Below are 25771 nucleotides of genomic sequence, written 5' to 3' on the forward strand. Positions count from 1 at the left end.
GCTTGACGCTGAGTGATGAAGTGGGGAGTTTGTCCCTTTGTGTCCGTCCCCTCGCTGGAGGTTAAAGGGAGATCGCTATCTTGATACCGTTCCAAGATTAAATGACTGGAATGGGATGGAAGAGGCAGTAATGTCAAGCTGCAGCGGGTCACTTGCCTTTCCCAAGGAGACGTGGCCTGGTTCCAGGGTGGCATGAAACATGATATATTTTACACCGGAAGTTTTGTATTCAGCAATTATCTATTTGAAGATACAATTGTCTCAAATTTTCTTCAGGAGTAAACCAAAGAGAAAGTTTAGAACCACAAAAATGACATGCAGCTTGTTTGACGTGTGAGAAAATAATCCTTGTACAGTACACTCTGAATTTGAATACTTTGGTTTTTTTAGGGATATTGGTGCACCATTTGTTGCAGAAGGAAAATCATTGATTCTACATTGATTGACGGTTTATTCTATTATTCTATCAGGATTTCTGTATAGAGCTCTGAATTGTAAGTGTGACTAACCAACATCTCCCTGAGACATTTACATTGGTACGTTTCACTCAATGAAGATCCTCCTGGAAAGCAGTGTTGCTGTGGCTTATGGCTCTGAATCTTTGAATGTGTATTATACCCTGCACAGCTTCAGGTCAATGATTGTGTAACTTCAACTTTATTTAAAGCTGCTTCAATCAAATGTCTATCTTAACAATGGATCAAATGGCCACATGTACATTCTCATCAGTGTTGTGTCTAAATGCAGAGGCAGCTGTGTCATCAGTCCTCACTATGAACTTAACCCATGCATGCATTTGGTGACCCTCGAGGCTCAACTGACAGTAAAGAAAGTTAAGAAAAAACAAGAGCAAATGAAGAAAAAGCTCTCCACTGTGACAATTTGTGCATTGCATTTACAAAACATCTCTACCAACTTAGTTACACACAGAGACATCAATTTGACATTTAGAAAGAAAGCTTTTCAAATATTAAAACTCCCCACACACAGGAAAACATTTCCAGGCACACATTAAAGTGATACACACAGTGATACACACAGCGATACACACAGTGATACACACAGTGATACACACAGCGATACACACGGCTGGGACAATCTTTTGTTGTAGCCATCTCTATTTTTTCCATTCTGGAAGATACTGCTCCAGTTAACATCGACACACAGCACTGGATGGAGAAGGAGGCACGCACAAATAAATAAATGTGCCCTGATTTTGTTATCATCCATTTTCATATCACGTCAAGGCCCAAGTTAAGAAATAATCATCTCAACCCTTGATATTGTGCCGCAAGGTCATGTTAGTGATTCCTAATCTCGTGCCTTTCCCCGGCATATAGTAAAAATGCTCCATCGCTAATAACCACTAAAATCACTCGTCTCCTTTGTCCTCAATGTGCAGCAGTCTGCATACTAAAAGTTCCATTTGGCGGCCCACAAATAACGCAGTGATATGCATGAGGGAAGCCTGCTGATTTAAGTGATAATGTCACAGGCTATTATTTGCTACCTGAGACTAAATCTCGACTAAGATTGTGCAACACAGAGCTTCTCACTCTGACAGAGCAAGGTGCGCACATTTATAGTTCACATTGCATATCTATCCGTCCTACACACACACACACACACACACACACACACACAAACATTTGCCAGTACATTAACCCACAGCAGGAGTAGTACATACAAGTAATGGGGATTTGTGCAAGCATTTCTGTGTGCGCATGCATGTGCGAGTGTGCGCACATAAATAAAATATCGCACTTTCTATTTTTAGTGACAAGTTGTCTCCTCGAGTCCTCAGATCTGGGATGTCCCTGTGCAGTCCTTTCCTTAACGCCTGTAACTTTACTCCCTGCTGCTCCCTTCGCTTTCTGAGTGCTCACAACTATTTCTTTGACACCTTAAAAGACAACTCGGGAGTGGGCTAATTGTGATGCTGTAAACAGATGGACCCGCCTTTCAAAATGACATCGGCGTGGAGAATTCATTTGGTATACTTACAGTATTCCTGCATTAGAATGAAGTTTGGTCAAGCTTGTACTCACACGTCCACAAAGTGGAGCACAAGCCCGGAGCTGTCTGCTGAGGCTTTGGTTCTCCTCTGTGACATAGGCTCACCGTTATGATGGATGAAGAAGATTATGGGGTTTAAGGCTGATTTACTCTGCCCTGGTGCTAATAGAAGCCACGGAAAGAATGACTTGCTGCTTTTCGGAATTCAGTCTAAGTACAATACACTTATGTATTTGACATATGCTGAGTAATCAGGGATTTTACTATTTTTGTGACAAAAATAGGGCCTCAAAGTCATTACTAGCTCTACATATTGGTAGGAATGATGGTTTCCTGCCTATTGAACCACGGGTTTCTGCATGGTTATTTTTGCCGTTTAAATTTTCTGTATTGATGGGACCTCCATGTGAGCAAAGTGCTTTCTTTGTGGATGTAACTGTGCCAACACTACCATTGTAAATATCAGATTTGGCTGTCGCTAGCATTTATTATCTTTCATGCGAGCTTTACGTGCGGGGATATGAACCGATGTATCCAATAGATGGCAACACTGACATGCAGCTTGGTCGAGTTGGAGGAAATTCATGAGCGCTAATGAGCTGTGGACCGAATCCTGTGGTTTGGCCCAGAGGCTCGATGCAGTCCAGACAGTCGCACCCACAGACGCACTCACATCAGAACACACAATCCAAACCACCTTCACAGGGATCAAAGTTATTGCACATGCCCGAATCAGGAACTTATGATACCTCCTTTGGGCAACAGGTCTAAATCAGTCTACTGCAAGATGTCCCTTGACACTTCCATTAAAAACATCTGATAGAAAAAATGAAATGATTCATGCTCATCTTCGAAAATTGCCATCATCTTAAAATCGATACACATCTAGTCACCTAAATTGTATAAGGGTATTGTGCTTCACATTTGCATTCAAATAAAAAAATAAAACCTCTATGAACTATGAGAGTAATGTTTTAGCAGAGTGAAAAGTAAAAAGGAAACACGCGGCACTTTGATCAGACATCCATACGTCCATACGTATAAAGCTCTGACAGGCGTGGTCCGGAGTGGAAGTAAAAACATCGGTGATTCTGAGCATTTATAGGGTCAAGGGTCATCTAGTGCTCGGGCAGATCTTCAGAGTTTAAAAATCAAATAGAACCTTTTCTCCCGCACCTTGAAGTTTTAATTCTCCTTTTTTACGGCTCTATATATATATCACTATATATTTTTTACAAGTGAATGTTTCATATACAAATTTCCCTAGTTTCCACATCTGGATCTCAGACATGAAATTGCATGTATAATGGCAAGAAAAAACGCTTTGACTGGTTCATTTTTATTCTGTTTGAGTCCTCACCTGTTACTTTAATGCCATTCATTTGAACTACTCATTTGTAGTTTGGCATTTGTATCTGCAGAGAAAGTGTATCATATTTTCAATTTGCATAAAAGCATGGTAACACATTCAGAAACAATTAAAATAACAATAGGGCTTCGCCTGACTTTCAGTCGGCTCAGGCCCTAATTAAATAAATTAAAAATATGAATTATGCAGATCACATCACAATATAATTTATTATTACTATTTATTTTGGCTGCTGGCTAAAAAATGGGTTGGGTGTAAAGAACAATGCAAGAAAAACCTGTAATGTTGCCCTTGTAGTTGTGCAAAATGTTATCTCCAGATTTCATTAATCCTATTTGTCCTGCCATTGTTTGAAATAATTACTACACATTGAAATATTGAAGTTTGATAGAATGAGTTCACTTTAGAGTTCAGTATGTCAGCGTTTTCATTACCATTTTCGCTGATGGGACAGTCTCTCTTTTGGTATCCTGAAATACAAAATGTAGGGCACTCAGACATAAATGCATGCATATAGGGCAGCCAGTCTGTCTCGCTGACAGCACCAACGTCTACCAGCCAACCACAGCAAAGACGACGCAAGCTGTTTACCGCTCCGTACAAGAATCTGCAGAGCCTCTGTTTTTCCTTTACTTCACTGATGAAGTGGTGATTACAAGCGAGGCTTCACACCTCCGGAGACCATAGCGTCTAGAAGTTCAAGTCAAACCCCCTGTGGTCATCGAATTGACCAGAAGACTCTGAGCTGAGAGTTTTGCAAATGCATGATTTTTTTTTTTTGTTGCAACAAATAAGAGCAGAGAAATTCCTGTTGTGCGACTGTTTTGCTTGGGCCGCTTTGACGTGATCACAGACAGCGATTCCATACCATTTTAATGGAAGACCTCTTTATTGTGTTACTTTTTGCTCTGTCCCTTGGATCTGAAGAACTCCTTTAAACAATACTCGCTGAACAAGAACTTATTTTCTCCAAGATATGGTTTTGGAAATGAGCTTAATAGCGGTACCAATTATGTCTGTTCACATGGCTCCCACAGATTGTAAGCACAATCCAGCTGTGTCTGTGGTTGATCTTTTCTTTTGTGGGAACCGGGAAGGTCTTCGCATTAGCATTCCTCCCCGGCTAACACAGCATTTTCACACATCATTTACTCACAATAATCCCCAGGTGTGTCCACCAGCACACGCATGGTCTTCTTCACAAAACACCGGTTAACTGAGAGTTAAGCATCTGCGTGGAGATACTCAGGCCATCTGTCTCCAAAACACAGAGTGAAAAGAGGTTTTTCCCTTGGGTTTGAAGTTGATATCATTTGGTGATGGGAAGGCATGGAATGCACAATTGATGATTGGCTATAGATTTCACTTGCAATGCCGAATTGACCATCATCCTCAACATATGTGGCAGCCTCAGAAGATTATCCTTCAAAGAATCGTGTCTCCTACACGTCCATGGTAAAGTCTGAGAAAGTTTAAGCATTTTAAAAGTAAATAAAGTGTAAAGGAGTAATTCAGGAATCGCCCACATGTCTGTCTCAGTCAATGCCTGCCATGGCAGCTGCACTAATTAGCACTAATTGGTGGTGAGACTTGACCTCACGCAGCCTAAAAGGAACCCTTCCTAGTAATTTGATGATTTGAAATCTGGAGTAGAAAAGGTCTGGGTAATCATACTCATTGTACAGTGTATATTTGCACTTTAGAAAGACGGATTATCTAAAGTAGCAAACATTCATTGATTTGACCTCTGCATTTGTTGAACCAGCGTACCACGTGCTGTATTTCGTGCTGTCGGCTCTAATTCTGGAAACAGACCTGTTCAGCATTTAGGAAGCTGCACTGTTGCAGAGTCAAAGTGAAACAGCACAGACATAGTCCCACACCACAGGAAGGCACTAGTGGACATATTAACACCAGATGTCTGACACCATGGCGTTCGCTTCCCCCTTTGTAGCCCTCTTGACTGTAACAAGTATGTTGCGGCTTTCCATAAAGCATGTACAGTTGCGTTACATTTTCTATTGTGTGCTACCAATCGCATTTCCGACTCTTAAGGATCCGATCTGGTGTCTTTGGAATAATCGTGAACTTTCTTTGTTATGTGTCCAAACATAAACAGATGGTAACGTTATAGCACATCACTCTATAACCTAGATGCAATCCAGACAGTCACCTGCCACTAATACATTTGGCGGATTTTGTGTGGTGAGCAGGTGACAGGGGGAATGAGTGCTCAACAGGAAGGTTGGGGAGTTTCATTTAGTCTTTTGTTGCATTTCTCGCCTTTTCAGGATTTACGATCTGCTTCTCACAGCCTTTGGCCCTCGGGTGCCGCGGCACTCCCATGTGTCATGTGACACCACTGCTTTGTGGCAAACAGAAATCATTATGCTTGAGGACCCCGTTAAAGGTTTTCTTCGACACCGGTAGATCTTCAAAATAAAATGTTGAATAGTTTATTTGGGTGTTTTTAGGAATTATTCTTTATTTCAGAAATTAAACAATTTGACCAACACAACTTTATGTGGTCTCCTGTTGATGTCTTTGAATATAAAGCATGGACATGGATGTCACAGCTGGTGTCCGTCCTCCAACCATATAACTTATTCTGCAGCCTTAATGTCAAGTACAGAAGCTCAGTACCAACACCTAATGCTTAATCTTCAGAAATGCAAGGGAACATATCATCATCATAATAAACATGATCATGATCATCATAATAAAACCATCTGCATAGTTTAAATCGTATTAATACGTTCAAATATATTTTTCAACAATTCATTGGGTAAATATTTCTGACGGAACTTATTACTGAATAGAGTTAGAGCAAATGCATAATGAAATATTATGAATCATTTTAAAGCCTATAATTATGTCGTCACATGAATACCCACTGGCAGGATAACATGTGGAAACAAGCTTTGATTTAATGAGGTGACAGCTGGAAGGATGTTGTTTTGAAGGTAAACTAAGGCCATTTTCTTACCTCTGAGGGCTGGTTGGATTTTTTTCCTAAAATCCAATGAACATTTTCAACAAAAATACACTTGACTGCTTGTTTCTCTGAAGACAATATATAGAGCTTAACGTGTCAGAAAAAGCACACGGCGAGTTCTCACATTGTAAATCTTGATCCAGACTTCATCCTGAAGAATTTGAACACAAACTTGCCTCAGGCGATATGGACCGAATTTTCTCCTTCCAAGACTTTTTTCACTCGACAACCTACTGCCTTTCTATATATTTTAACACATCATTTGTCTTTCCTTTTCCATCCTGTCGGTGCCAAAGGCCTTCTACCGACAACAGACGGGACCTTTAATGGGTATAATCTCAGCTGGCTTCCCAACAAATTCTCTTACATTCCTTTCGTGTGACTTTGTGGATGTTTGAAACCTTGGTGCCTTGGTTTTCGTGACAAGTATACCCCAGATTGAGACTGTGTGACTGAATGTCTGAAGTGTCTTAGTATCCCTATCCAGTGTCACAAAGACCACAATCAAAGCCACGCCTCAGGCTTTGGACATTTCATGCTATTTCCCAGCTGTAAACTACCGTAACTTAGAATAGAGCAACAAAAGAAGAGTGATGCTTGACATGTTAGCCTGTGGGTTTGGATAGTCTTCCTGGTCGCCTTGTGGTCTCACAAACTACTTGTCACAAAGAGCAGCGAGATCCTGGCACGACGTCTGCGTCCTAAGCTGCTAGTATTGATCTGGCCGTCTACTGACATCATTGGATTCCCCTCCAGGGGTGCTGAGAATCTGGCTGCTTGCCTGCAATGTTCTCACCACTCATCTTCTCAGGGCCTCATTTCAATCTCGTCTAATCAGAAATAGACATTTGGAGAGCATTGGTTTGCTTGTCTGCACTCTCTCATTGGACTGTGAATAGTGAGTGTATGCTTTTTGTTCCATCCTGACAATCACCAATTGCTAGTGGGATGACAGAGAGAGAGTGTGTGTGTGTGTGTGTGTGTGTTTGTGTGTGTAGACTGTGGGCGAGAGAGCCTGGGAAAGGGAGATAGGCCATTTTGTTCAATTTCCTCGACCTTGGATCAGATGCCGATTGAACTGTGACACAGGCAATCACAGAAAAGTGAACCGAATCATTACCTTGAAGTCATTAGCAAATGGCTGTGTGCCAGATACCTTGTACGCATCTTACTAAACAACAACCACACTGTGCTATGGGCAAATTATCTATTAGTTGTTTTCATAATTTAATCCCAACTTCCAGACTCCTCGATTAGAGAGTGACTTGGAATTCTGTAAAATAATTCTGACAAGAAACAACTGAAATGATTTTTTACATTTTCAGATGCCAGTGTTGGTTGGTCAGTCCACCACTTTGATCCGGTCAGAAAATTCTGATTGATGACAAAGAATGCATATGTAAATACAGGTTTTCTGGACGATTCCTTCTGTGGGATCCCCTGACTTTTCATCTAGCACCACCATGAAGTTACAATCTATGATGTAGCGTGAAATATGTCAACAAATATTGGATGGATTAGCATGAAAAGCTTTGCATATATATCTTAGTCTTCCCCCAAGGGATGATTCCTATTGACTCTCGCAGACCCCTGTCGGTTCATCTTGCAACATGTGACATCATCAAAACCATGTGACACTCACAATTTTTTTTGTGAAATAGCTCTAAAGCTATTGAATGTCTTGAACCACCGATCACCCGGAATGAGCTGGAAAATGTTGCGGGTGAGAAGGAAGTCGGGCCCCTAAGCTGTTCAGCTGATGCTGGCTTTTCTTTGTTAATGACCCAATATAGGCAGGACCTTTGTCTTGGCTCTACAAAGTGGAGGTTGGGAAAAAGACACATTTTGAATGTTTTTTAGCAGAGCTTTTTAGCAAACATTGCCAAACCAGGATGCATTTAGTCTTTGCATTCATTTGTTTTGATCATAACACAGCTGGAGAGAAGAAAAGAGATCAATAGGTGTGCTCGTGCGAACTCAAAGTCGAGTATCATCGCATCAAAGACACTGAAGGATGTACATCGCTGGTGGATATTTTTCCCTCTCTGTATCTCTAATTAAAAACATTCTGGATTCCCCTTGGCCTACATTAATGGCACAAACACCCTACAGGCATTTAACCAGCCACTGAGGGCACAGTGTAACCACGGATGATAAGCACCTATCAAGTCTTTGCATCTTTGTGCGACAGACTTAGCATAATATCATCCCAATCAAACCAGAATAAACATGTTTTGGCGTCATGAGTCAAGTAGTTATGGTGACATTTTCTGGTTGAAAACAGTTGCCATTATCTCATCTCATTTAAGTCTAAAAAGATCGAGTAAAATTGTCTTGGTGCCTGGAAAGACAGGAAGTCAATGGAGCAGCTCTGGCAAATGTTTCTCGAAGTGACGACAGATTAGCGGCTCGGGTCTCGGTCTCTAGGTTTGGGAAAGAATTGTTCACATTAACATATTGATGGAATTTTTTTAAGATGATGCCAAAAACACATGTGAATTCAGTTTCAGGGCTCCCTTCTTTCTTTCTTTCCTTAACTTTGTGTGTGTCTGTTTGCGATTATGTGTGTGTATGTGTGTGTGTGTGTGTGTGTGTGTGTGTGTGTGTGTGTGTGTCCAGAACACACGTGGCTGATTAAGCGAATCAAAGAGCAGGGAAAGGTAGCATCATTGTAGATTGTCATTAATGTGCCAAAGCCTTGAAACGAGGTCTGAATTATTTGCTTGAGTGCCCTCCCAACTCATTTCCCATAGTCATAAGCTTCCAGTTTATCATACGCATGACGTGGTTGCCTCCCCTTCTTTGTAGCCGGGGTGGAGATATAGTACGAGAAAAAGAAGCGTTAACTTTCATTACTCACGGTATCTCAGACAGATGGCCCCCACATGCGAATACATCCCATGGTGTTTGAGGGGATTGTGAGGTAGTGTTCTTGCCAGAGGCAGGTATTTCAGTGAGAAGTGGAAGAAGGTCACATAGTCTGGCAGCTGTGATGGTGTGGACACTGAGGAGTCATGACCATGAGCTCGAGACGCCACATAACACAGATACATAAAAGATATTCAGAAGCGTCTCGCCGTTGCTCAGGCTTTTTAAATACTTGAAAGAGCTTATTCTTTTCTCAACTCAGAGAAATCTCTGACTCACTCTCTCTCTCTCTCTCCGTCCCCATTCCTTCAATGTTTGTCTCCATGGGCACAAACCGTATTTCACTGTCACAGAGCTGGGCGTCTAGGCTTTTGGCAAGTTGCCGGATGTTTGCCTCAGTTTTATCGGTATGTCAAAGTAAGTTTCGGCGCCTTGCAGGCTTTGAAGTTATTAAACATCAGTTGTGTGTTAAGGAAAGTCTTAAGTGTGATAGACAGTGTGCATTGCTTAGGGTAAAGGTATGCCAACGAGATGTCTGATACTAATTCAACATTCTCACTGACAGCCGGACAGTTGCTAAGTCACGGCGAGTCTGCTGAGAAAGGGCACAGCAGTCCAGTCAGGATACATGCAATATTTAGCACCCTTTAATCCCATCAGCACTTTTTGTTTTCAAACTGTCTCTCTGATTTTCTTTTTGTGGTTGATTGCTGATGACCTTCAAGCATCATCTATGCGTTGGTGGAAATGGTGCATATTTCTTCTTTGATATTCACACTTTTATTTAACGACCCATCACGGGTTCAGCGATGAGTCACATTTCAACCTTGAGGTTTGACGTGCACGTATTTCCGGTTTGCGTTGGTAACCAACAAATCCGTATTTGGAAAAGACACAATACACGACTGCAGAGCAACTGTCAACAACAGAACCCTGTGAATAACATTTCATTGACAAACTCTGTGATCAAAATGGTTTGTCGCTCCATCCAGCTGCAGCAATGAGCAATGAAGCTGTGACTGTTGAGGTAATTAAAGGGTTTCCCTGGAAAATATCAGGATCATTTGATGTTAACATCACTTTAAATGTTCTTTTCACTGCAGTAGCTAATATAATTCTAGTTATTGCAGTTTTTCAATGCCACTGTCATTGCTAGAATTGTTAATGGCTCTTATAATAGCGGTGTTTAAAGTTAAACTGGGGCTGGGATTTAATCAAATGTATTTATGTTTCAACTGGTCATTTTTATATATATATATATTATTTTATATATATTATTTTTTTCATCGCTCTAAAAGGGACACTTACTAGTGAGCATAGATTATTTCTAAATAGATAGATTATTAATAGATAGGCTGTATATGCTGCTCCCTGATAAATGAAACATGTTTATGCTGGAACCTGGTTAGAATAAAATAGAGACTGACTTATTTAAGGTCATGATGCATACATATATTGCTGTATATGTTTTTTCTTCTTTAGTTATTTATGGTTCACAACTAACTAGATATCACAGTTATATATTTTACAGTGGTTGTGGTGGCAGTGTTTAATACATCATGAAAGTTGCCAAGTGTGTTTGTGCGTCCTTTGATCCTCCTCCACACGACAGCCGCTGTAATATGTGTCTTGGTTTTCAACACCGCAAATGTTACCAATGCTTTAAACAATCGTTTTATATTTTGTCACCAAGACTAATTTATTTCCTTGGCAAGTTTTCAATGAGTAAAGCGACACCTCTCTCTTAAGCAATATTGATATCCTCATTCAACTCTGAGTAAGAAAGCTAATAAGCATATTGTGGAACTCCTTTATGTTTCTGACTCCCAACAGCTTTGTTGGACACGATGAAGTGATGTGTAATGACCTTCCACTATTGGTTTTGACAATCCAATGATAACTTTTTGACATTATAGCTCTTATTGGATTTTTCTGTATCATTGTTTTCATAAGCAGCTCGATCAAAATTATAAATGTCTTTGTTATAGTTTGAGTCTTTTGTATTTGCAATTGTTGTTGTTAGAAATAAAACCAATCAATAAAAAAAGTAAATAATAGCAGCATAAAAATAAAAAGGCACAAATCAAATTTTCATAAAGGTATAACGTACAATACAGGGGTAGATGGTGATAAATCTTTCTCTGTGTTGACACAGCACGTTATTCATCTTTTGAATCGACTGAGGGGTTTAAATGCAGCCGAGTTACCAATCCTTCTCTCCTTTGACTCTTCTGGATTTGTTTTCCGTGCGTCAGTGTGTGCTCACTGCGCATGAATGTATTATCTCAAGCCTGATTAAGTCAGATTAGTCATGCACAAAACAAAGAAAGTGTAATCAAAATGGAAATTAGTGTAATGGGGCCATGGAAACCGATGAAGCGGACAAACTACTTTCTTTTGAAAAACGCTCTTTTTAAAGACTTCTTTTTGTACTGTTTGTCTTCTTTCGTCCTTCTTTAATGATGGTCAGATCTATCGAATCCAGGTTGTAAATGAAGAAGATAATTATTGTGCTATGAGATTGTGCTATGAGTAAACCGATGTAAGGGGAGAACATTTTACAAGAAAACTATTTGATCTTTTTAATTGCTTGGGATCATGTTACAGAAATATGCCGCACTCTGATCAGGGTGTGTGAAGGAGCTTGTCGCACAGCATAGCAAATAATCAGGAGTCATACTCCCCCGTCTCATCATTTTAAGCCAATCCATCACTTTATACGGGCCACCAGGTCCGGAGCAGTGCTGCCAATACATGACAAAATACCAATGGAACAACAGCTAGTGGAAGTCGCAATAGGTTTGTCATCAGGTTTATTGTCATGTCAGGTTGCACAGGGGCTTGTGCTGGCTGGGTCCACATAGCAGCCAAACGTTGCAGACAAGTCACATCTAGTTTGAGGAGACCTCATCATGTATGGATGTTCTATAGAAACAGGGCCAGAAGCCTGCATGGATTGAAGAAAGGCCTCCGACCCTGAAAAGAGGACACGCTCTCATGTTTGAGCAGGGCTCGGGGGCCAGGACGTATCGTCTGGGGCCCAGGAGGAATGACGGGCGGGGGGCCTTCCTTTGTATCCTTTAGTGGGCAGTCAGTTATCCGCACATGTGCCCCATTAATTAGTCAACGGGGGAACTGGATGCAGTGTTGAGGCTAACGGGGGGTAGTGAGGCGACATTGAGGTCCTGACTTTTTAACGCCCTTGGGGCAGCGGGGCACTCCACCTGTTAATGAGCTCTGAAGTGGTCTCTGATTGGACCGCTGACTGTGGACCACATGAAGACATAAAAAACAGATACAAGACGGAAGGCACTAGCGCACAATAGATTGAGTACGCTTTGTCAAGAATTATATGCTTTTATACAGACTAAATTGTATTATTAGTTTGCCAAGAATCATCTTTCTTTCTAATATATATATATATATATATATATATATATTTGTATATTTTAATCTAACTATTACACTGATTTTTTGTACATGGTGGAATGGTTGCATGTCAACTTTTTGTGACCTAAAAGAAGAATTCTAAAAGAATCGTTATTTCTGAACAGCTTTGCAGTTTCATTATAACAAAGGTAGATTTTTGTTTTGAACTGATAACACTACACATATCCGACTGGTGTCATGCTGTAAGTGTCAGACAGTGTGCCGCCCTCTTCTTGATGTCTGTGTTTCTCTCATGGCATGTTCTCATCCCACGCGGCACGTGTATCATGGCTCATGCTTTCATGTGCATGACTCCGAGTAACCTACGTTGTTATTTTTGTGCGGCTCAGAGGTCCTGCTCTCCTGTAGCGTTGTCAGTCAGACGTTGCCTTTTTACGATAAACAGACACCAGATAATAGGCTTGGCCCAGCGTGAGGCCTCTTTCGCTGTCACGTTCATTTGCAACACTACAGGAGCAGCACGCAGGGAGGGGGCATGATCAATGCATTTTCAATGTCTTTGTTTGTATGTAGTAGTAACGGTGAGTCCATAACTGTCTGTGGGATTTTGGGGTGCTCACTGTGTTTTGAAAAAGTGTTTAAACTCCTGTCAGTCTGTCTACGGTGGGAGGGGCAGATGAAGTGACGGGTCACCCTCTTCTTCACACTCCACTGATCTAAAGCACTCTCCAATGAACAATTCCACCCAACCTTCTGCTGTTTATCAGACGCAATGGCAGATCTCATTGAGGAAACAGATACTTTGATTACGATTCCTCTTACCTCCACATCCAAAGCTCTAGGCCCAAATTAACCCACTGTCAGCTGGACACAAAGAGAATGACCATGGCTGTGTCTGATGTATGTCTGTCTCATCATAAGGACACAGTTGGCCTCCCATCTCCTCAATTCTCCATATACACCCTCTTGGTCTCTCTTTTTTTTTTTGCCTCTCCCCCACTGTCCCGCCCACAAACCTCCTGTCGCACACACTCAACCTGTCACTCCAAAGAGGAAACAGGCACAAAGACGGCCTCCCAAATCAAAAGGAGCTGATTAGTAGTTAATGGGGCATCATTGTATTTGCATCAGGACTGTGTGCGCAGCGTGTACGTGTGCATGCATAGTGCAGAGTGTGCCCTGGCCCTCCCTCTGTCCTGCCCATATGTCCCCTTAGGAGTGCAGCCACTATTGATAGAAATCTCACTGTTTTACACCCGAACACTTTCATTCAAGCCCAACACAAGACAACAGAACAACCTCCTGCGGAGCACACAGAGAAAAACAAGCTGAAAACCGAATCAACGCATCATCCTGATGGATCCATACCCTACGACTGATTGAGTTTTTTTTTACCTGGCATTATCATTGTGTTTCTCCCAGAGACCCTTTACTGTTGGAACCAGCGGTATTGGGTTGTTCACTGCGATGTGGGATTTACAAGTATGGAGCCCGGCACTCCTTTGTGTGGTCGCTCTCTGCTCGTGTCGAGGACGCGGAGGGCTTGAGGTTTGGAACGAGGGTGCGGAAGGTGGGCAGAATGTGTCTGGGTTCTCAGTCCCTGTGGTGTTATTGTTGACAGAGACAGGAGTCGCCCAGGATGGGGCCAGTGAAGGTACAACGCCAGGTCCCACCAGCGAACACGAGGATGACAACTCTTTGGGCTACACAGGTACCGCTGCTGTTTTCTCATGATACTTGAATGTGTCCTTGCAGACTTGACAAACTCAACACTGTGAAATATCAGGCCGATCCTTCATTAGCATTTTTTTATTGCAATCAAGCCTAGCTTAGTCTACAAGTTTGAAAGTTAATTATATATTAAGCTTTAGTAAGTGCCAAAGCACCTTTTTCTGCCATTTAAGGAAGTTTGAATCAGAGTATACAAACCTGGTATGATTATGCATTATTTTCTGGCACTAGAAATCAAATGGAAATTCAAAATATGGTGTAATTTAATTTTTTATGACAACATCAATTCCCCCTAAGCATTTAGGTTAAATAAATTCAAATTAACACTTCAAATTAAGGCAACAGTTTCCACACTCTATCCTTCCATGCCAAATATGCATTAAAAGCATAATCGTCATGTTGTAACCACTGTCTAGATTTTCACAATTTAGAGAATTTAAAAGGAAGAGTTGTGGTAAAAGGAGGCACAGAGTCCCACTTTAAATCCACCAGTTAATGTAGCTTATATCTCCTCAGACCACAGAGCTCTGTGGGGAAATAAAGAACCGGAAATGGGGTCTACACCTGAGGGACGGGCTAACACAAGCACACACAAAGTATTCAAGTCGGGGGAAAGTTGGAAATGATGCATGTGTTTTTTTAAGCCCTTTACCCCAGAGGAAAGGTAAAAAGTGTTCTCAGCGTGTTGTCCAGCGAGGGGACCTATACCTCCACAGGTCATTTACTGGACCTCACACAACTTCAGGATATTCCTTTGCAGAAGAGTGAACTCCAAATCAGCCGCCAAAACCGCTATGAGCTTCCCAGCTGTGTACAGCGGAAACACAGACAATTTACAGACACAACCATATAATTGTCATCAGGGTCACGCCACGCCTTTTTCCAGTGATGCCAAAAAAACTCAAAGATGTTGATCCCCTTGAGACTTTGAGACAATAAACTAGGAATACATTCAAACTCTGCATAACCTCTCCATAAACTCAAGTTTCCCACATTTTCAAGAGACTTGGGATGCTTTGAATAAGGGCTTTAAGGGGAAAATCTTGTTATATTTGCCTCACTGCATCTGGGTTCATCTCCAGAAAGATGAATCGGTCCGGTGAACAGTGCGAGGAGTTCATCTTTAATCTGGTCATTTAATCCCATTTTTGCATAAAAATGAAGGTAATCGATACGGCCCAGTCAGTGAATTGGAAATGAGACTAATCTGCTTTAATAGCTCAGTCTGCCACTGATACAACAAAATGGGCGGCTGCCAGACTGCGTTTTCAATGAGCGTGACTCTCTGGATGGAACGTCAGGGTCATTTTGACAGCGGCCAGTTTTAGCTGAGGTGAAAATTGAGTGTCTGTTAAAGTGTCACAGTGTAGAGTCTTTAGGTGCCTGGCTGTGCTTGATTTCGTCTTTGTCTGCGAGCTCCGTGACCCTCATGGAGATGGAGGACGATGGATTGATTTTGGAGTAAGTTTCACTGATCTCACACATGACTTTGAGGAAGCAGGGGGGTATGTCTCTGCAATCTCTTCGTTTACTTACGTGTTGACATTCTGGAATAAATAGTTGTGTTGAGTGGAGTGAGGAACCTCATATCAATGTGGTCGATAGTGTAACTAGAAACATTTTTTACATCATATAAAAAACTAAAAACAGCTTGCACAGTTTGAGACGATGACACGGTAATGTCTGTTGTGGTATGGTATCCACCTGGGAACAATCAGGCCCACTGTGAATCTTATAAGGAGCCACATGCTGAAGACCTGAAGTTTGCAATACATTAAAAGTGTTTTTTATTGGTCCCCCGAGACATTGACTCTCAGACTGTTCAAAATACTTTCCCAATATCAAAGAGCTTTGCGCAGAACTCGGCATTCATAGTAAATGAGACTGACCTGTGTGAGGCTGTGGATTAGAAAGGCGCGCTAAAGCTCTCGCGCTAACATTTTGTACGCCGCTGCTCGGGAGGCATACACACACACACACACACACACAGACACGGAGGGACAGGCCTTTGGTTCCTCTGCCTCGACATGAAAGGCTGAGCGAGACTTCAGAGAGCACATTAGCTCCTATCCTCCCTCTGTGCTGACAGCTACCATTGCTTTTTTTGCTCACAGATCACAAAGGATGGCGGCTTCAGAGAGAGGCTCCAGTTGTCAGGTTATGGAAATAAAGATAGGAAATGGGTGAGGGAATTTAAGGATGCCAGACAGTCACTCACCACTGATTAACTGCAGAATACAGGACTCCAGAATACTGTTATGCCGTGTTTTAATCTTCACTAAAAAGGCCAATCCGGAAATCATTCTCTGCACTGTTGGGGGGGGGGAGATGGCCAACGTGAGAACAAAGTAATTGCCGGACAGTCACAGAGATCGAATGCATAGAGGACAGCACACACACCGTTCAATGCGCGCTCTTTTGCCACATTTCTAAGGGGAAAACATTAAAGCGCATTGCATTGCAGCTGCAGTTGAAGACGAAGCATTATTGCGATAACCTGTTCTGATTTGCATTTCCCTGGTTCAGTTAAAAGGCACCGTGTGCAGGATTTGGTGGCGTCCAGTTGCATATTGCGACAAAGTGAAAACCCTTCCACTCAGTCCTCCCGTTTGAAGTGCGCAGTAACGTGAACCACAGAGTGAAACGCTGCGGTAGGGCTGTTCACTTCACTCAGAGGTCATCTCAACAATAATAACAGTACTCGAGGAGCAATGGAAATTCAGCGGCAGCTGGCGATACCCCAGTTTTTGCGCCCTGTCAGGGAAAGTAAAAACATGAAATGTGGGCTACTATATAAACATGGTGAGGCCACTTACAATGAAAACATTTGTGAATGTTATATTCCACTTTTGGAAGGTTCCCATAAATCCTCACACTGGGCCTTTAACTTGACCCAATAACTCATACCATCAGTGATCTATGAAGGTGAAAGTTTTGTTGAATTGAATTAAATTCAGTCTGTCCGCTGACACTTGGTCACACGGCATATTTTCACTGAAGTATACATTAGCTTTAAGCCTTATATAAACTTCAATATGAATGTTTGTGTCAGCATAAATAAGGCCAATGTTGAATGTTGGTCAGGAGCGCTATGAACTTATTGGTCACAGCTGTGATAATGATTCATTCTTGAGAAGAGGCGGTGGCAAGTTGTCATAAAACATCACAAGAATAGGCAAATACAGAGGTGCAAATGTACGGATATTTTTTAATGGTTAGGTGGTAAAACGGTTGGGTGCCACAGTTTTTTTCAGTGATATTTTTACACGAATAATATGCTATGTATGTTGGATTTTATCGTGTAATTGACAAAATAATCCGAATATATCAGATATTTACTTGTCTTTTCTGTCTTTGTTAGCATGTTAATACAAGTAGATGCTCACAACACGTCCATTGTTGAGTTTTAAATGATGAGATTATGAGTAATTGTAACCCCTGTACATCAAAATAATACTGCTTTCTTCTTCATATTGTATATGCACAGCCAAGATAACTGGATTTCAGGTGACGCTGTTTGATTTTAAAAGAACAAATCACAACAAAATGTAGCAGTTCCTTAACAACATCAGCATTCAGCTTTTGTTGCATCGATGTTGCTTGTAGATTCTATACATTATCCACATTGTTGACGCTGAATGGAACCCAGTTTTTCTTCTTTATTGCTGCTTAAGTTTTACTGCTCTGAGAGAGATGGAGCAGTGTACTCTCCATTCGTCCTTCTCCTAACTAGGCTGATGTGCTGGCCTTGAATCTCCACCCTGGAATCCAATTTCCTTCACAGCGTAACCCCAACATATATTACCCAAGAGTCCCAGCATCAGTGTGGCACACATGTTATGTGCATCAGTCTTAGCACCATGGTCCTCATGATAGCAGAAAGTGTGCTACGTGCTCGACTAGCTGCGTTCTCACATATTACCCATCAGTGCAGCAGCAGTGCTCATTTCCTACCCGTGTTACAATAGAGACAGATCTCTAGCGGCGCTTCGAGGAGCTATTCACTTAAGATGTAATTAGTTATAAACACGCACTAATGTTCTACACGCTAAAGCTTTGGAGCTGCTGAGGCTAGTTCCGTTTTTTGTTGTTGTTCCCCAACCCAATCTCTTTTCATCTCCCTGATCCACACAGCTTAGCGTAGCGCCATCCCAGGAAACCGCTCTGTTAGCCATTCTTGTCAGGATAGAAAGTGGAGTAACGTCGTCAAGAGGCACTTGAGGGGGGTTGAGATTTGAGATGGGAGTCAGCACGAGAGCGTGAGGGTTGAAAGTACAAAGACTATGAGGAGAGAATTCAATTTGCATATTCAGATTCAGGTTTGTAGTGTCCTCGTGATAATTGAGAAGAAAATTGGGTAGAGTTTTGCTAAGTGCTAATAATCAGCTGCTCCTGACCCATGAAACACACTTAGTGAAAGGATAATCGGTGTTTTCTCTGGATGTAAATGGGTCAACATCTCAAAGTGGAGGGGCGGGAAGGCTGTGGCTCCTCTGACTACAGAGGAATATATACTTGCCGATGTATTCTGTGACCTCCTGTTTTCGCTGCATTACGAAGCAATTCAAACAACTCCAAAGTCTGCAAAGTTTGTTCACTCGTAATGCACCTTTAGTTGTCAAGACAGCTAACCAGTGTGTATACAACTGTATTATCTTAGTAGTATAATCTGCCATGGGTAATTACAAGTGCTTTGTAAGTTTGGTAACAACTTAAGTTAAGTTTGGTGTTTGGTAACACCAACCAAGACATATAATGTTAGCTGTATAACAGCTGTAGCTTCACAGCTGTTTGGATATGTTGGAGAGTTGGAAGGCAGGCTTCATACGGTCTGAGCCACTGTCGAATTTCACCCATAATGTCATCACTCATCACTCATATTTTCTTTAATATATTTTAGAGTCGTGTTAAGTGCAAATATTCGATCACCCCAAGAGTAAAGTACCACAAACTACCTGTCTGTATGTAGTACTTTGCCTGTTCTAAGCTTTCAAAGGGTAATAAGAAACGTTGCTGCTCTAAAGCTCTGAGATCTTAATAGCACCTTCCTATTATTTGACACAACTTCTTGTCTAGTTGATGCTCATTTTGAGGGCTGGCGCTGCCTCCAGATCTATTAACGTCTTTTATTTATTTATCTTCATGAGTAAATACATAGGGAGCACTTGGGTTAATCCCAGCAGAAATTAATCTCTAATAACTGCCAGCCATGACTGACTGCTTTATGATCCATAAAATCATTGCTGGTTTCATTGGTACTGGTACGCGATTTCTTGCATAGTCATGTCGTACATAGAGCTCAACTACAGCCAATATTAAGGCTGTTTCTCTGAGACTCGCCGTGAGCTGCAGAGGGATGTTGATATGTGGCCTTGAGATTGGGGGGGGGGTTGTAAATCTGGGCAGCACCTGCTGCCTGGACTCTGGCTCGCGGTGTGAGGTCAGCAGCGCCAGATATCCCATCGATCATATTTATTGCATTCATCCCAGCGCCAGTTTGTTTTGGCAGCTGATCGCACGAGGGAAAGGCCGGAAGAATAGGCTTTTTATTCGAGGGACGGGGAATGCTTTTAAGCAGTGTCTTTGCGTGTTTCTCTGCTCGGGGTCTTCAGAGAGAGATCAGTCACTGATGTTGGCTCTAGGTTCCCACTGAAACCACAACTACTAGATAATGGCATCCTAAGTACAGTTCTGGAAGGTTTCAGGAAGAAATCACTTGTAAAAAATAGATTATTAATGTACCATCAATTCTAAGCTGTTTGACAGTTTTGGCGTGAGTTGGAGTTTGTGTAGGATATTGAGACAGCAATTTGTGTTTTTAATTCTTTGATTGATTTCTTTTCAATAATATGAATCAGGAATCTGGAAACATTTATTGCCATAATATGTCAGACATACAAAGAATTTGACTTGCGGTTGGTGCATGACGGCAGACAGTACGACAATGGACAACAGACAACATACAAATAAGATAAAACTAGAATATAATGCTATGGGTTAGTTAAGTTAAAAATAAAAATAAAATAAAAAATAAAGTGCACCACCCAACAGAAAGTGACGAGTGAAAGTGACAAAGTGTATGTACATGTGGAGTGTGAAGAGTCAGTCAGGGGGGGACCCGGGCTCGGTTGATGAGCCCGACTGCCGACGGGATGAAACTGTTCGTGTGGCGGGAAGTCTTGGTGCTGATGGACCTCAGCCTCCTGCCGGATGGAAGGGGCACAAACAGTTCATGTCGGGGGTGAGAGGGGTCGGCTACAATGTTTCTAGCCCGCTTTAAGGTCCTGGAAGCAAATAAGTCCTGGAGAGGCGGCAGTTTGCAGCCAAACACCCTCTCTGTAGAGCGGATGATACGCTGCAACCTGCCCTTGTCCTTGGCTGTGGCTGCAGCGTACCACACAGTGTAGAAGTGCACCATCATCGTCTTTGGCAGGTTGAATTTCTTCAGCTGCCTCAGGAAGAGCAGCCTCTGCTGAGCCTTCTTGGTGATGGAGCTGAAGTTCAGCTCCCACTTGAGGTCCTGGATGATGATGGAGGAGACTCCCACTTGTGGTCGGACTCATCCCCACCAGATATCAGTCCAATGAGGGTGGTGTCATCCACATACTTCAGGAGCTTGACGGACTGGTGACTGGAGGTGCAGCTGTTGATGTACAGAAAGAAGAGGGGAAAGAATGCAGCTTTGCGGGAAACCGGTGCTGATGGACCGAGAGGCAGAGACATGTTTCCACAGCTTCACGTGCTGCTTCCTGTCGGACAGGAAGTCAGTGATCCACTTGCAGGTGGAGTCGGGCATGTGCAGCTGGGAGAGTTTGTCCTGCAGCAGAGACGGGATGATGGTGTTGAAGGCAGAGCTGAATTCCACAAACACCATCGTCTACAGACCTGTTGGCTCTGTGGGCGAACTCCATGGGGTCCTAGAGGGGGTCGGTGAGGGTCTTCAGGTGACAGAAAACATTAGAGAAGTGTTTTTATAGTTTGAGTGTTTATTTGGCACACAAAAAACTGCCAAATAATCTGTGCACTTTTTGTAAGCTTGACTGTCAGTCTGTCCATGAGTCAGTTTGGTTTGGATTAAAACATCTTGACAACTACTGCAAGGAGAGCTAGTGCAGAAATGCTCAGTCCCTAAAGCTTTAAGCTAACAGACCATTTTAAACTCTTTTAGTCTTGTGGTGTAGTCGTGAAACACAAAATGTGTTTTTGATGAAAAAGGGAACTGGATGTTTTAATTGTATAGCTTCACACTGGTGACAGAATGTGTAATTGGTTATCTTTATTTAGACACAAATTCAGTTGCTTCCCGTGTTATAAGTGCAGTCAAATCTGTAGGATGACAGGGCCGACGGGAGTGCCTTTGCAAAAAGTAAGATCTTCACAGCCAAAAAGCAATGCAATGTATGAGAAAATTCCTTTCAATTGTTTATTTTCCCCTTAAATACTGGTCTGATTGTTGCTCTGATTGAGCTCAGCTCTCGGCAGGCCTCTTGTCTTGTACCTCGCTGCGATGTGGTTGGCTGAGGTCCAAACAACAAAGGCATCTCTTGGCTGAAGCTTTTCTGTCTCTCAACCAATTCCTCCAATTAAGCATGAAACACAATGATGATTGTTTCTGGCATTGTGCATTTGTTTGTGAGAAGGAGTGAGGCACAACTTGCTTTGTTGGAGGAAGAGAAGAACGATCCATTATTATTATTATTAAAGATAACTTCATTATTCTAATCGTTGCCAAATCTTATCTTCCTCCACTAGGGCGGTCACGCGTAGAAATGTACAGATGGGATGCTGTAGCACTCAAGCGCTTCATCGCCAACATGATGTTGAAACTTGCAGAATTGACTTGGTATCTTTCTATACTGAACATAGCCTCACAGGAGGAGAATTTGAACAGAAGCAACTGAAAAACATCTTTCTGACAACTTAAGTGCAGAAGACTGGCGCTAACCTCGCAAACGCCTCTCGCTGCGAATATTCCAGGATCTGACTGTGTTTTGATCTTGCCGCCAGGATGTTATGTGATAGCCGGGTTATTTTAATCAGCCTCCACAGGCCATGTCGAGGCTGACGCTAAACAGATGCTAATGTGAGGCCCATTAAAAGACACAGGGAAAGAGGGATTCAGTGTGCGCAGGCAAGCGGAAAAGCAACAGCCTGTTTATCGCCTCATCCTGCTTTGTGCTCCAAACCTCGACTCGGCATCCTGGGAAGCTCCCCCTCTTTCTTTCCCCTCGGTGTCCCCCCCCCCCCACCCTTCCATTTCAATCCCCTTTGCCTTACATTTCTTGCAGCAGAGTCATGCATGGGGGCATTCCCTGAACAGAAACAGATTTGTTTAGTTCTCTGGCCTTTTGTTTCACTGGACCCTTGTCCTATTTTTTTCATCATGTCTGAAAGAAAGAGAGGCTGTAGTGAGAAGAGGAATGTTCTCAGTCTTCTGTTTACTTTTTGTTACACTCTGCTTTGCATCTCCTGGCTTGCTGTGAATCGCCTGTCCCTCCCTTTCCTCTCTCTGGTAGACTCTCAATATACTGTAATGGTGACTAGATTATTTCCTAGATTTTAAAGGACTGTCGGGGCTGTCCTGAGATTCTCCTCAGTGGTTGACTGTATTTATTCTGGGATGGAGCCAAGGATTGGACATTCTTGGAGGGGCCACAGTATTATCCACAGTTAACTGGAGGGGGGAAATGGCCTGACAGTCACTAATGTTTCTCTTGTGAATATTCCAGAAAGATGACGAGGCAGTTAGTGCTTCATTTTCTCCCCGTACTGATATGTGTCAAGGTCTAAATACGGTTGGTTTTAGTCTGGCCAGCTGGCATTTGAATTTCACTCAGTCTGTTGGCCCTATTTAAGACGAAATACTGATGTCGTGTGGATTACGCTCCAGCCCATAATAATTTAACTATTATTACTGTTGGGACGTCTGCTTGTTTGAAGGCTATGTTAGTTTTTCAAAATGAACGTTAATCAAAATATTTGGCTGCTCTACAGTTTGAAAAACTACATGAAGTAATTTCAAGTCAAACGTTTCTTATGATGGCCGGATCTTGTGCAGTTAGCTGCGGGGTTTTTTTTTTTTTTTGCTCCTGGAGCTTCACCACTCCCTCAGAAACCAATCAGAAATGATTTGTTGCTTCTTTCAGCGGTGACACAGTAACACCAATAACTTCCTCAGGACCACAGGTCATCGGTCCTCTCTCTCCTCCCTTGCGTCCTCCTCGCTTTACACTCTTCTTTTATGACACACCCAGCAGACATCAAGCGACCACGCTTATCAATCATGCAACGTCTTACGGGGAGTTTAAAAAAATACAAGACACACAGATGGGATATTGGGATAAATGTCTCCTCAGTTGAATAAATTAAACTATTTCAAGCCGTTGGTCCTCCATTGAGAAGTTGGAGGAGAGAAGGACGGAGATTCAAAAAAGAAATTATATCATTGGTCAACCGCTGCTTTATTTCTAACATATTTCGAGTGTGTGTATAATCATAAAACAGCCCCGGGAGTCTCTCGCCCTTTTTGTCAGAGAACCTTGCGCTCCTGCCCGGTTTACTCAGCCATCATAGATACAGCTCCTGAGTTGTCATGGGTCACTTCTCAAACTGTAAAATGAATCACAACCGAAATACTGATGCAGGACAAAGTTACCCTGCAGGTATTCACTGCTCCTTCTGCCAAATGCTAAAGGAGCTCTGAAACGTGGCCCTTTTCCTTCATGCTATTTGTGTTCATCTTTTTAAAACACCTTGGAGATGTGCTGCCTATTGCCAACTCACATACACTGCACATTTTAATTGCTATCGAACACAAAAATAAAGTTGCACGTGGACAAATTAAAAGATGGACTCCTCAAGGACAGGACACGCATGAGAAAAGGCGTCGGTGAATGTGAGGCATACAAAGTATAAACCATCCTACTTGAGTGCCTGTGAAGTATCTTCAAACATACTGTACCCGACCACAGTCTGTCCAGGGTTAACCTAACTTCTTTTTAAATCCCAACATATTCAGGAGGTAAAACTTCATGATGTATATATATTTTTTTCCAAGGACGGAAAAGTGTCTTACTGGTCCGCTTACTGGGGAGGAGTATTTTGTTTGCCCCTCAACAGGGGGCATCTTTTCGAAGGAGAACGGGTTTCGTTTAATGCCTTGAGATGGGAATTGAGAGCCATTTAATAGTCTTACTGAGGGGAAAATGGTGAAGCGGGCTCTTTCTGCCTCACCCCGCCTGTTCCTCACCCCGTCACCTCTAGTCTGAGGGAGCTGGGGTTTTGTGAGGAGTCCAACAAATCTGAAAAAGGACTCAGCAGGCGGCCTACAGGACCCCCCGTCCGGCTGCATGTATAGAAACATCACTGGGAAAGCTGGCCCGTCCACAAACCCCTTTGGAATATTTAAAGGAGAATTATCAAAGAAAGAAAGAAAAAAAAAAGGCTGGGAAGATGCGAGACTGTCTCTCCATAGAGCGATGATGAGATGGAGATGGAGGGGGGGGGGGGGGGGGTGAACTTGAGCATGCACGTTGCATACAGACTTGCCCTCATTACGACCCCATCGTACCATCGTACTCCGGTGGGGGGGGGGCATTATCAACAGATTTAGGAAACCCGCCAAGACAGCAGGAGTTTATGTATTCGGCAGAACTCAAGCAGAGCAGCATGAGGGACTATTGGTGGGCTGAGCAATGTTTGCGGGTTTGTTGCAGTTTTGGGGCTGTTTTCAAGAAGATGGTTTAAAATCATTTGTCGAACACCGGCCTGCCGCCCCTGAAGATACAAGAAGTGTGTATTTCTTCCGATGGTTTTTTTGGTCTGACATCTTCTGGCTCTGTGTTGCCCACACACATCACCATGCAGATTGTCGGTTTTCTGGTGGTGTTGTTTGCCATGTTGGTCATGCTGGGAGTTCCCAAAGACCATAATGGTCCAGACGGGGCCCATCGCCTCGCAGAGTTACAAAGGTCTCAGCGGTGCAGAAGGCCGTTTAATTTTGGACTTCAAGAAAACCAAAAGAGGTCGAGGCACTCCCACAACAAACCACACAAATGTAAGCAGGCCTTTCACAGTAAGTACATCAAAGTGCTATATTACATAACTGTCATCCAAAAACCAACGACTCAACGCATTTCTTTCATGATCCAAAGTTGTTTTGGTTCTCTTTACTGTTTGTTAAAGCATTAAAGCCTTGGAGCGCTTTGCAGTTCGGGATGGGGGAGTCTAAACCTTTTTCTGTATTATTTGAAGTTGCTTTGTGTGAAAACGTTTTGGCCGAGGTGTTAAAAGCTCTCTGCCGCCTGCGCTGCCGTCACAGGACTGACAATATGCATCTTTTTCCTGCCCCTGCTGATCTGATCAAAGTTGCACAAAGAGGGGGGAGGGGGGGGGGGGGGGGT

At 42.6% G+C, this 25771-nt stretch overlaps 1 protein-coding gene across 3 annotated transcripts in view; it reads left to right on the forward strand.

Annotated features, from left to right (window-relative positions):
• The window catches only part of robo1 (roundabout, axon guidance receptor, homolog 1 (Drosophila)), a 200146-nt gene that overhangs the window by 56465 nt on the left and 117910 nt on the right, over positions 1–25771 (forward strand). For 2 of the 3 annotated variants that reach the window (XM_062561224.1, XM_062561226.1), the window contains exon 3: positions 14260–14349. The exons of the other annotated variant lie outside the window; for it this stretch is intronic. In XM_062561224.1, the coding sequence (XP_062417208.1) occupies positions 14260–14349 (90 nt within the window). The remainder of the gene's footprint in view (positions 1–14259; positions 14350–25771) is intronic. 3 annotated transcript variants of the gene reach the window in all.

This window comes from Pungitius pungitius, chromosome 3 (assembly GCF_949316345.1).
Source record: "Pungitius pungitius chromosome 3, fPunPun2.1, whole genome shotgun sequence".
Lineage (NCBI taxonomy): Eukaryota > Metazoa > Chordata > Actinopteri > Perciformes > Gasterosteidae > Pungitius > Pungitius pungitius.